The sequence below is a fragment of the Salvelinus fontinalis genome, unplaced genomic scaffold (assembly GCF_029448725.1).
Source record: "Salvelinus fontinalis isolate EN_2023a unplaced genomic scaffold, ASM2944872v1 scaffold_0028, whole genome shotgun sequence".
NCBI lineage: Eukaryota > Metazoa > Chordata > Actinopteri > Salmoniformes > Salmonidae > Salvelinus > Salvelinus fontinalis.
Window position 1 is genome coordinate 393609 of NW_026600237.1, and position 13021 is coordinate 406629.

The window sequence follows — 13021 nt, forward strand, 5'->3', positions numbered from 1 at the left end:
TCCTTTTAACAGTATATAATATTTATTTATATATTTCTCTACAGGAGTTGCTGCCTGGGGCCAGGATCAACCTGTCCTTTTAACAGTATATAATATTTATATATAATTCTCTACAGAAGTTGTTGCCTGGGGCCAGGATCAACCTGTCCTTTTAACAGTATATAATATTTATATATAATTCTCTACAGGAGTTGTTGCCTGGGGCCAGGATCAACCTGTCCTTTTAACAGTATATAATATTTATATATAATTCTCTACAGGAGTTGTTGCCTGGGGCCAGGATCAACCTGTCCTTTTAACAGTATATAATATTTATATATAATTCTCTACAGGAGTTGTTGCCTGGGGCCAGGATCAACCTGTCCTTTTAACAGTATATAATATTTATATATAATTCTCTACAGGAGTTGTAGCCTGGGGCCAGGATCAACCTGTCCTTTTAACAGTATATAATATTTATATATAATTCTCTACAGGAGTTGTTGCCTGGGGCCAGGATCAACCTGTCCTTTTAACAGTATATAATATTTATATATAATTCTCTACAGGAGTTGTTGCCTGGGGCCAGGATCAACCTGTCCTTTTAACAGTATATAATATTTATATATAATTCTCTACAGGAGTTGTAGCCTGGGGCCAGGATCAACCTGTCCTTTTAACAGTATATAATATTTATATATAATTCTCTACAGGAGTTGTTGCCTGGGGCCAGGATCAACCTGTCCTTTTAACAGTATATAATATTTATATATAATTCTCTACAGGAGTTGTTGCCTGGGGCCAGGATCAACCTGTCCTTTTAACAGTATATAATATTTATATATAATTCTCTACAGGAGTTGTAGCCTGGGGCCAGGATCAACCTGTCCTTTTAACAGTATATAATATTTATATATAATTCTCTACAGGAGTTGTTGCCTGGGGCCAGGATCAACCTGTCCTTTTAACAGTATATAATATTTATATATATTTCTCTACAGGAGTTGCTGCCTGGGGCCAGGATCAGTGGAGGCCTGTCCAACCTGTCCTTCTCCTTCAGAGGCATGGAGGTCATCAGAGAGGCCATGCATGGCGCCTTCCTCTATCACGCCATCAAGGTGGGTGGAGCCTTCCTCTATCACGCCATCAAGGTAGGTGGAGCCTTCCTCTATCACGCCATCAAGGTGGGTGGAGTCTTCCTCTATCACGCCATCAAGGTAGGTGGAGTCTTCCTCTACCACGCCATCAAGGTAGGTGGAGCCTTCCTCTATCACGCCATCAAGGTAGGTGGAGCCTTCCTCTATCACGCCATCAAGGTAGGTGGAGTCTTCCTCTACCACGCCATCAAGGTAGGTGGAGTCTTCCTCTACCACGCCATCAAGGTAGGTGGAGCCTTCCTCTATCACGCCATCAAGGTAGGTGGAGCCTTCCTCTACCACGCCATCAAGGTAGGTGGAGCCTTCCTCTATCACGCCATCAAGGTAGGTGGAGCCTTCTACCACGCCATCAAGGTAGGTGGAGCCTTCTACCACGCCATCAAGGTAGGTGGAGTCTTCTACCACGCCATCAAGGTAGGTGGAGCCTTCCTCTACCACGCCATCAAGGTAGGCGGAGTCTTCCTCTACCACGCCATCAAGGTAGGCGGAGTCTTCCTCTACCACGCCATCAAGGTAGGTGGAGCCTTCTACCACGCCATCAAGGTAGGTGGAGCCTTCTACCACGCCATCAAAGTAGGTGGAGCCTTCTACCACGCCATCAAGGTAGGTGGAGCCTTCTACCACGCCATCAAGGTAGGTGGAGCCTTCCTCTATCACGCCATCAAGGTAGGTGGAGTCTTCCTCTACCACGCCATCAAGGTAGGTGGAGCCTTCCTCTACCACGCCATCAAGGTAGGTGGAGCCTTCCTCTACCACGCCATCAAGGTAGGTGGAGCCTTCCTCTACCACGCCATCAAGGTAGGTGGAGCCTTCCTCTATCACGCCATCAAGGTAGGTGGAGCCTTCCTCTACCACGCCATCAAGGTAGGTGGAGCCTTCCTCTACCACGCCATCAAGGTAGGTGGAGCCTTCCTCTACCACGCCATCAAGGTAGGTGGAGCCTTCCTCTACCACGCCATCAAGGTAGGTGGAGCCTTCCTCTACCACGCCAGCCAGTGGCTATCGACATCTAGCTAGCTACCGACCCTACAACGTTACCACTGCATGAGTCAGCCAGTGGCTATCGACATCTAGCTAGCTACCGGCCCTACTACTTTAGCCAGTGGCTATCGACATCTAGCTAGCTACGGCCCTACTACGTTACCACTGCATGAGTCAGCCAGTGGCTATCGACATCTAGCTAGCTACCGGCCCTACTACGTTACCACTGCATGAGTCAGCCAGTGGCTGTCGACATCTAGCTAGCTACCGGCCCTACTACGTTACCACTGCATGAGTCAGCCGGTGGCTATCGACATATAGCTCGCTACCGGGCCTAATACGTTACCACTGCATGAGTCAGCTAGTGGCTATCGGCATCTAGCTAGCTACCGGCCCTACTACGTTACCACTGCATGAGTCAGCCAGTGGCTATCGACATCTAGCTAGCTACCGGCCCTACTACGTTACCACTGCATGGGTCAGCCAGTGGCTATCGACATCTAGCTAGCTACCGACCCTACTACGTTACCACTGCATGAGTCAGCCGGTGGCTATCGACATCTAGCTCGCTACCGGCACTACTACGATACCACTGCATGAGTCAGCTAGTGGCTATCGGCATCTAGCTAGCTACCGGCCCTACTACGTTACCACTGCATGAGTCAGCCAGTGGCTATCGACATCTAGCTAGCTACCGACCCTATTACTTTAGCCAGTGGCTATCGACATCTAGCTAGCTACGGGCCCTATTACTTTAGCCAGTGGCTATCGACATCTAGCTAGCTACGGCCCTATTACGTTAGCACTGCATGAGTCAGCCGGTGGCTATCGACATCTAGCTCGCTACCGGCCCTACAACGTTACCACTGCATGAGTCAGCCAGTGGCTATCGACATCTAGCTAGCTACCGGCCCTACTACGTTACCACTGCCTGAGTCAGCCAGTGGCTATCGACATCTAGCTAGCTACCGACCCTACTACGTTACCACTGCATGAGTCAGCCAGTGGCTATCGACATCTAGCTCGCTACCGGCCCTACTTACGTTAGCACTGCATGAGTCAGCCAGTGACTATTGACATCTAGCTAGCTACCGGCCCTACTACGATACCACTGCATGAGTCAGCCAGTGACTATTGACATCTAGCTAGCTACGGCCCTATTACTTTAGCCAGTGGCTATCGACATCTAGCTAGCTACCGGCCCTATTACTTTAGCCAGTGGCTATCGACATCTAGCTAGCTACCGGCCCTATTACTTTAGCCAGTGGCTATCGACATCTAGCTAGCTACCGGCCCTACTACGATACCACTGCATGAGTCAGCCAGTGGCTATCGACATCTAGCTAGCTACCGACCCTATTACTTTAGCCAGTGGCTATCGACATCTAGCTAGCTACCGGCCCTATTACTTTAGCCAGTGGCTATCGACATCTAGCTAGCTACCGACCCTACTACGTTACCACTGCATGAGTAACCCTGTTGTCCTGCTGTCTCCTATAGGACGGTATGGACATGGGCATAGTGAACGCTGGCAGCCTGCCTGTCTATGATGATATTGACAAGGAGCTCCTGCTCATGTGCGAGAACCTCATCTGGAACAAAGACCCGGAGGCCACAGAGAAACTACTGCTGTACGCACAGGTATATGGTTTACACAGTACAGTACATATCCTAGTATAACAGGTATATGGTTTACACAGTACAGTACATATCCTAGTACTATGGTTTACACAGTACAGTACATATCCTAGTATAACAGGTATATGGTTTACACACTACAGTACATATCCTAGTACTATGGTTTACACACTACAGTACATATCCTAGTATAACAGGTATATGGTTTACACAGTACAGTACATATCCTAGTATAACAGGTATATGGTTTACACAGTACAGTACATATCCTAGTATAACAGGTATATGGTTTACACACTACAGTACATATCCTAGTATAACAGGTATATGGTTTACACAGTACAGTACATATCCTAGTACACATACTGTGCCTGTACACACCGGTATATGGTTTACACAGTACAGTACATATCCTAGTACTATGGTTTACACAGTACAGTACATATCCTAGTATAACAGGTATATGGTTTACACACTACAGTACATATCCTAGTATAACAGGTATATGGTTTACACAGTACAGTACATATCCTAGTATAACGTACTGTGCCTGTACACACAGGTATATGGTTTACACAGTACAGTACATATTCTAGTACACATACTGTGCCTGTACACACAGGTATATGGTTTACACAGTACAGTACATATCCTAGTATAACAGGTATATGGTTTATACAGTACAGTACATATCCTAGTATAACAGGTATATGGTTTACACACTACAGTACATATCCTAGTATAACAGGTATATGGTTTACACACTACAGTACATATCCTAGTACACATACTGTGCCTGTACACACCGGTATATGGTTTACACAGTACAGTACATATCCTAGTACTATGGATTACACAGTACAGTACATATCCTAGTATAACAGGTATATGGTTTACACACTACAGTACATATCCTAGTATAACAGGTATATGGTTTACACACTACAGTACATATCCTAGTACACATACTGTGCCTGTACACACCGGTATATGGTTTACACAGTACAGTACATATCCTAGTACTATGGATTACACAGTACAGTACATATCCTAGTATAACAGGTATATGGTTTACACACTACAGTACATATCCTAGTATAACAGGTATATGGTTTACACAGTACAGTACATATCCTAGTATAACAGGTATATGGTTTACACAGTACAGTACATATCCTAGTATAACGTACTGTGCCTGTACACACAGGTATATGGTTTACACAGTACAGTACATATTCTAGTACACATACTGTGCCTGTACACACAGGTATATGGTTTACACAGTACAGTACATATCCTAGTATAACAGGTATATGGTTTACACAGTACAGTACATATCCTAGTATAACAGGTATATGGTTTACACACTACAGTACATATCCTAGTATAACAGGTATATGGTTTACACACTACAGTACATATCCTAGTACACATACTGTGCCTGTAGACATACTGTGCTTGTATGCACCGGTATATGGTTTACACAGTACAGTACATATCCTAGTATAACAGGTATATGGTTTACACAGTACAGTACATATCCTAGTATAACATACTGTGCCTGTATGCACCGGTACATTGCCTTCGGGAAAGAATTCAGACCCCTTCGACTTTTCCCACATTTTGTTACGTTACAGCCTTATTCTAAAATTGATTAAATATACTTTTCCCTCAGCGATCTACACACAATATCCCTTAATGACAAAGCGAAAACGTGTTTTTTAGAAATGTTGCCAGATTTGTTCAACAGAAATATCTTATTTACGTAAGTATTCAGACCCTTTGCTATGAGACTCGAAATTGAGTTCAGGTGCATCCTGTTTCCATTGATCATCCTTGAGATGTTTCTACAACTTGATTGGAGTCCGACTGTGGGAAATTAAAATGATTGGACATGATTTGGAAGGTACACACCTGTCTATAAAAGGTCCCACAGCTGACAGTGCATGTCAGAGCAAAAACCAAGCCATGAGGTCGAAGGAATTGTCCTTAGAGCTCCAAAACAAGATTGTGTCGAGGCACAGATCTGGGGAAGGGTAGCAAAAAATGTCTGCAGCATTGAAGGTCCACAAGAACACAGTGGCCTCCATCATTCTTAAATGGAAGAAGTTTGGAACCACCAAGACTCTTCCTAGAGCTGGCCGCCAGGCCAAACTGAGGAATCGGGGGAGAAGGGCCTTGGTCAGGGAGGGGACCAAGAACCCGGTGGTCCCTCTGATAGAGCTCTAGAGTTCCCCTGTGGAGATGGGAGAACCTTCCAGAAGGACAACCATCTCTGTAGCACTCCACCAATCAGACCTTTATGAGAGTGGCCAGACGGAAGCCACTCCTCAGTAAAAGGCACATGACTGTCAGACCATGAGAAACAAGATTCTCTGGTCTGATGAAACCAAGATTGAACTCTTTGGACGGAATGCCAAGCGTCACGTCTGGAGGAAACCTGCCACCATCCCTACGGTGAAGCATGGTGGTGGCAGCATCATGCTGTGGGGATGTTTTTCAGTGGCAGGGACTGTGAGACTAGTCAGGATCGAGGGAAAGATGAACAGAGCAAAGTAAAGAGATCCTTGATGAAAACCTGCTCCAGAGAGCTCAGGACCTCAGACTGGGGTAAAGGTTCACCATCCAACAGGACAACAACCCTAAACACACAGCCAAGACAACGCAGGAGTGGCTTCGGGACAAGTCTCTGAATGTCCTTGAGGGGCCCAGCCAGAGCCCAGACTAGAACCTGATCTAACATCTCTGAAGAGACTTGATAATAGCTGTGCAGCAACACTCCCCATCCAACCCGACAGAGCTTGAAAGGATCTGCAGAGAAGAATAGGAGAAACTCTCCAAATACAGGTGTGCCAAGCTTGTAGTGTCATACCCAAGAAGACTCGATTCTGTAATCGCTGCCAAAGGTGCTTCAACAAAGTACTGAGTAAAGGTTCTGAATACTGATGTAAACTAGTAAACTGTTTTTGCTTTGTCATTATGGGGTATTGTGATGTCATTATGGTGTATTGTGATGTCATTATGGGGTATTGTGATGTCATTATGGGGTGTATTGTGTGTAGATTGATGAGGAAAATAAACAATCCATTTTAGAATAAGGCTGTAACGTATCAAAGTGGAAGAAGTCGTGGTCTGAATACTTGCCAAAGGCACTACTGCATATGGTTTACACAGCACAGTACATATTCAACAACAGGTTTGTGCTTTACACACAGTACATATTCTGCGGTATGAACAGGTACATACTGGTACACCTGGTTAACACAGTACATATTCTGCTATATGAACAGGTACATACTGGTACACCTGGTTAGCACAGTACATGTCCTGTAACTCTGTGGCTGTATGTCCCTGCTCGCTGGGGTTACCTGATCCCTAGTACAGTGTACTAGTTCCCATAGTTGTTCTCTGAAGAGAATCCTGTCGTTTTCAGAGCTGTGCCAAAGGAGGGAAGAAGGTGATCCAGACGGATGAGTGGCGAGAGGGAACTGTGGAGGAGAGGCTGGAGTATGGGCTCATCAAGGTTAGTATAGTAGGGGCTCATCAAGGTTAGTATAGTACGGGCTCATCAAGGTTAGTATAGTATAGGCTCATCAATGTTAGTATAGTATGGGCTCATCAAGGTTGGTAGGAGAGAGGCTGGAGTATGGGCTCATCAAGGTTAGTATAGTATGGGCTCATCAAGGTTAGTATAGTATGGGCTCATCAAGGTTAGTAGGAGAGAGGCTGGAGTATGGGCTCATCAAGGTTAGTATAGTATGGGCTCATCAAGGTTAGTATAGTATGGGCTCATCAAGGTTAGTAAGAGAGAGGCTGGAGTAGGAGTTCATCAAGGTTAGTATAGTAGGGGCTCATCAAGGTTAGTATAGTATGGGCTCATCAAGGTTAGTAGGAGAGAGGCTGGAGTATGGGCTCATCAAGGTTAGTATAGTATGGGCTCATCAAGGTTGGTAGGAGAGAGGCTGGAGTATGGGCTCATCAAGGTTAGTATAGTATGGGCTCATCAAGGTTAGTATAGTATGGGCTCATCAAGGTTAGTAGGAGAGAGGCTGGAGTATGGGCTCATCAAGGTTAGTATAGTATGGGCTCATCAAGGTTAGTAAGAGAGAGGCTGGAGTAGGAGCTCATCAAGGTTAGTATAGTATGGGCTCATCAAGGTTAGTAGGAGAGAGGCTGGAGTATGGGCTCATCAAGGTTAGTATAGTATGGGCTCATCAAGGTTAGTAGGAGAGAGGCTGGAGTATGGGCTCATCAAGGTTAGTATAGTATGGGCTCATCAAGGTTAGTATAGTATGGGCTCATCAAGGTTAGTAGGAGAGAGGCTGGAGTATGGGCTCATCAAGGTTAATATAGTATGGGCTCATCAAGGTTAGTTTAGTATGAGCTCATCAAGGTTAGTATAGTAGGGGCTCATCAAGGTTAGTATAGTAGGGGCTCATCAAGGTTAGTATAGTATGGGCTCATCAAGGTTAGTATAGTATGGGCTCATCAAGGTTAGTAGGAGAGAGGCTGGAGTATGGGCTCATCAAGGTTAGTATAGTATGGGCTCATCAAGGTTAGTATAGTATGAGCTCATCAAGGTTAGTATAGTATGGGCTCATCAAGGTTAGTATAGTATGGGCTCATCAAGGTTAGTATAGTATGGGCTCATCAAGATTAGTAGGAGAGAAGCTGGAGTATGGGCTCATCAAGGTTAGTATAGTATGGGCTCATCAAGGTTAGTATAGTATGGGCTCATCAAGGTTAGTATAGTATGGGCTCATCAAGGTTAGTATAGTATGGGCTCATCAAGGTTAGTAGGAGAGAGGCTGGAGTATGGGCTCATCAAGTTTAGTATAGTATGGGCTCATCAAGGTTGGTAGGAGAGAGGCTGGAGTATGGGCTCATCAAGGTTAGTATAGTAGGGGCTCATCAAGGTTAGTATAGTATGGGCTCATCAAGGTTAGTAGGAGAGAGGCTGGAGTATGGGCTCATCAAGGTTAGTATAGTATGGGCTCATCAAGGTTAGTATAGTATGAGCTCATCAAGGTTAGTATAGTAGGGGCTCATCAAGGTTAGTATAGTAGGGGCTCATCAAGGTTAGTATAGTATGGGCTCATCAAGGTTAGTATAGTATGGGCTCATCAAGGTTAGTAGGAGAGAGGCTGGAGTATGGGCTCATCAAGGTTAGTATAGTATGGGCTCATCAAGGTTAGTATAGTATGAGCTCATCAAGGTTAGTATAGTATGGGCTCATCAAGGTTAGTATAGTATGGGCTCATCAAGGTTAGTATAGTATGGGCTCATCAAGATTAGTAGGAGAGAAGCTGGAGTATGGGCTCATCAAGGTTAGTATAGTATGGGCTCATCAAGGTTAGTATAGTATGGGCTCATCAAGGTTAGTATAGTATGGGCTCATCAAGGTTAGTAGGAGAGAGGCTGGAGTATGGGCTCATCAAGGTTAGTATAGTAGGGGCTCATCAAGGTTAGTATAGTAGGGGCTCATCAAGGTTAGTATAGTAGGGGCTCATCAAGGTTAGTATAGTAGGGGCTCATCAAGGTTAGTATAGTAGGGGCTCATCAAGGTTAGTATAGTATGGGCTCATCAAGGTTAGTATAGTATGGGCTCATCAAGGTTAGTAGGAGAGAGGCTGGAGTATGGGCTCATCAAGGTTAGTATAGTATGGGCTCATCAAGGTTAGTATAGTATGAGCTCATCAAGGTTAGTATAGTAGGGGCTCATCAAGGTTAGTATAGTAGGGGCTCATCAAGGTTAGTATAGTAGGGGCTCATCAAGGTTAGTATAGTAGGGGCTCATCAAGGTTAGTATAGTAGGGGCTCATCAAGGTTAATAGGAGAGAGGCTGGAGTATGGGCTCATCAAGGTTAGTATAGTAGGGGCTCATCAAGGTTAGTAGGAGAGAGGCTGGAGTATGGGCTCATCAAGGTTAGTATAGTATGGGCTCATCAATGTTAGTATAGTATGGGCCCATCAAGGTTAGTAGGATAGAGGCTGGAGTATGGGCTCATCAAGGTTAGTATAGTAGGGGCTCATCAAGGTTAGGAGAGAGGATGGAGTATGGGCTCATCAAGGTTAGTATAGTATGGGCTCATCAATGTTAGTATAGTATGGGCCCATCAAGGTTAGTAGGATAGAGGCTGGAGTATGGGCTCATCAAGGTTAGTATAGTATGGGCTCATCAAGGTTAGGAGAGAGGATGGAGTATGGGCTCATCAAGGTTAGTATGAGAGAGGCTGGAGTATAGGCTCATCAAGGTTAGTATAGTATGGGCTCATCAAGGTTAGGAGAGAGGATGGAGTATGGGCTCATCAAGGTTAGTATAGTATGGGCTCATCAAGGTTAGTATAGTATGGGCTCATCAAGGTTAGGAGAGAGGATGGAGTATGGGCTCATCAAGGTTAGTAGGAGAGAGGCTGGAGTATGGGCTCATCAAGGTTAGTATAGTGTGGGCTCATCAAGGTTAGTATAGTATGGGCTCATCAAGGTTAGTATAGTGTGGGCTCATCAAGGTTAGTAGGAGAGAGGCTGGAGTATGGGTTCATCAAGGTTAGTAGGAGAGAGGCTGGAGTATGGGGTCATCAAGGTTAGTATAGTATGGGTTCATCAAGGTTAGTAGGAGAGAGGCTGGAGTATGGGGTCATCAAGGTTAGTATAGTATGGATTCATCAATGTTAGTATAATATGGGCTCATCAAGGTTAGTATAGTATGGGCTCATCAAGGTTAGTATAGTATGGGTTCATCAAGGTTAGTAGGAGAGAGGCTGGAGTATGGGGTCATCAAGGTTAGTATAGTATGGGTTCATCAAGGTTAGTATAGTATGGGTTCATCAAGGTTAGTACAGTATGGATTCATCAAGGTTAGTATAGTATGGGTTCATCAAGGTTAGTAGGAGAGATGCTGATGCTCCAGATACTCAACTAGTCTAAAGAAGGCCTGTTTATGGCTTCTTTAACTTCTTCTGGCTGCAGCCCGACGTCGGTACACTTATGACAACAGCCAGCTCAAGTGCAGGGCGCAAAATTCAAAATATATATTTTTTAAATATTTAACTTTCACACATTAACAAGTCCAATACAGCATATGAAAGGTACACATCTTGTGAATCCAGCCAACATGTCCGATTTTTAAAATGTTTTACAGCGAAAACACCACGTATATTTATGTTAGCTCACCACCAAATACAAAAAAGGACAGACATTTTTCACAGCACAGGTAGCATGCACAAAGCCAACCTAACTAACCAAGAACCAACCAAACTAACCAACAAACAACTTCATCAGATGACAGTCTTATAACATGTTATTCAATAAATCTATGTTTTGTTCGAAAAATGTGCATATTTCAGGTATAAATCATAGTTTACATTGCAGCTACAATCAGAAATTGCACCGAAAGCAGCCAGAATAATTACAGACACCAACGCTAAATAACTAAATACTCATCATAAAACATTTCTGAAAAATACATAGTGTACAGCAAATGAAAGACAGGCATCTTGTGATTCCAGACAATATTTCCGATTTATTAAGTGTTTTACAGCGAAAACACAATAGAGCGTTATATTAGCTCACCACAATAGCCAAAAACGCAAGCAATTTCCCAGTAGCAAAAGTAAGCGATCGTAACAAACAAGCAAAAGATATATAATTTTTTACTAACCTTGATTTTCTTCATCGGATGACAGTCCTATAACATCAGGTTATACATACACTTATGTTTTGTTCGAAAATGTGCATATTTAGAGCTGAAATCAATGGTTACACATTGTGCTAACTTAGCTACTTTTTCCCACTACGTCCGGATTTTTCCTGACACTTTTTCTGACACACATATTCTGACCAAATAGCTATTCATAAACATAACTAAAAAATACATGTTGTATAGGAAATGATAGATCCATTAGTTCTTAATGAAATCGCAGTGTTAGAATTCTAAAAAATAACTTCATTACGGTATGCAGCTTCGGTATAGCTGAGTACCCCAAAGTTGGGCGCCCACGACTAGTTCACATGTACGACAGATATATGAAATAGCATCATAAAATGTTTCTTACTTTTGCTGATCTTCCATCAGAATGTTGGACAAGGAGTCCTTTGTCGGGAACAATCGTTGTTTGGATTTAGAACGGCCACTTTCCCTCTCGATTTAGCACGCACACTAGCCAAGTGGCACAAAGCTCTCCATCGTCAACAAAGTCAGAGAACGGAACACGGCAAAACTCCCGAAAAAATTTCAATAATCTGATTAAACTATATTGAAAAAACATACTTTACGATGATATGGTCACATGTACCAGATAAAATCAAAGCTGGAGATAGTAGTCGTCCATAACGGCAGCTAAACAGAAGGCAATCCCACTGTCCACCTCGCGCTCCCCAGAGTACCGGAAATGAGGGACACGTCATACAAAGAGCTTGTATTCCACTTCAGACCAAGATAAACACTAAATTTCTTCTCTCACAGCCTCTTGACATCCAGGGGAAGGTCTATGAAGTGCACGTAGACTCTTACGTATCATGCCCATGTATAGGCAGGAAGAAGAACAGAGCCTCGATTTCAGGCTTTCCACTTCCTGGTCAGGAAGTTTGTGCCAAATGAGTTCTGTTTGACTCACAGATATAATTCAAACGGTTTTAGAAACTAGAGAGTGTTTTCTATCCTATAGTAATAATAATATGCATATTGTACGAGCAGGAATTGAGTACGAGGCCGTTTGAAATGGGCACCTTTAATCAGAGCTACTCAATACTGCCCCTGCAGCCATAAAAAGTTAATAAGGACAACAGTTTTCAGTCATGCTAACATAATTACAAAAGGGTTTTCTAATGATAAATTAGCCTTTTAAAATGATAAACTTGGATTAGCTAACACAACGTGCCATTGGAACACAGGAGTGATGGTTGCTGATAATGGGCCTCTGTAGATATTCCATTAAAAATCTGATGTTTCCAGCTACGATACTACACTGTATTTCTGATCAATTTGATGTCATTTTAATGGACAAAAAATTTGCTTTTCTTTCAAAAACAAGGACATTTCTAAGTGACCCCAAACTTTTGAACAGTAGTGTATATCAAATAAAAAATGTTTTTGTCAAAACTGTACCAATAAATGTAAGGTACAAATCTCTCTTTCTCCATCACAATTACTATCGATATCCCTTCTGTCTCTCTCACTGTTTCCAGGGGATAGATAAGTATGTGGTAGAGGATACAGAGGAGGCCAGGTCCCAGGCTGAGCTCTATCCGAGGCCCCTACACGTCAT

At 43.6% G+C, this 13021-nt stretch overlaps 1 protein-coding gene across 4 annotated transcripts in view; it reads left to right on the forward strand.

Moving 5' to 3' along the window:
- mtr (5-methyltetrahydrofolate-homocysteine methyltransferase) overlaps positions 1–13021 on the forward strand; it is a 77904-nt gene that overhangs the window by 33366 nt on the left and 31517 nt on the right. For all 4 annotated transcript variants that reach the window (XM_055910760.1, XM_055910759.1, XM_055910757.1 and 1 more), the window contains 4 exons: positions 981–1097; positions 3618–3758; positions 7189–7278; positions 12942–13021. The exon at positions 12942–13021 is cut by the window's right edge and continues 73 nt beyond it. In XM_055910760.1, coding sequence (XP_055766735.1) covers positions 981–1097; positions 3618–3758; positions 7189–7278; positions 12942–13021 — 428 coding nt within the window. The remainder of the gene's footprint in view (positions 1–980; positions 1098–3617; positions 3759–7188; positions 7279–12941) is intronic.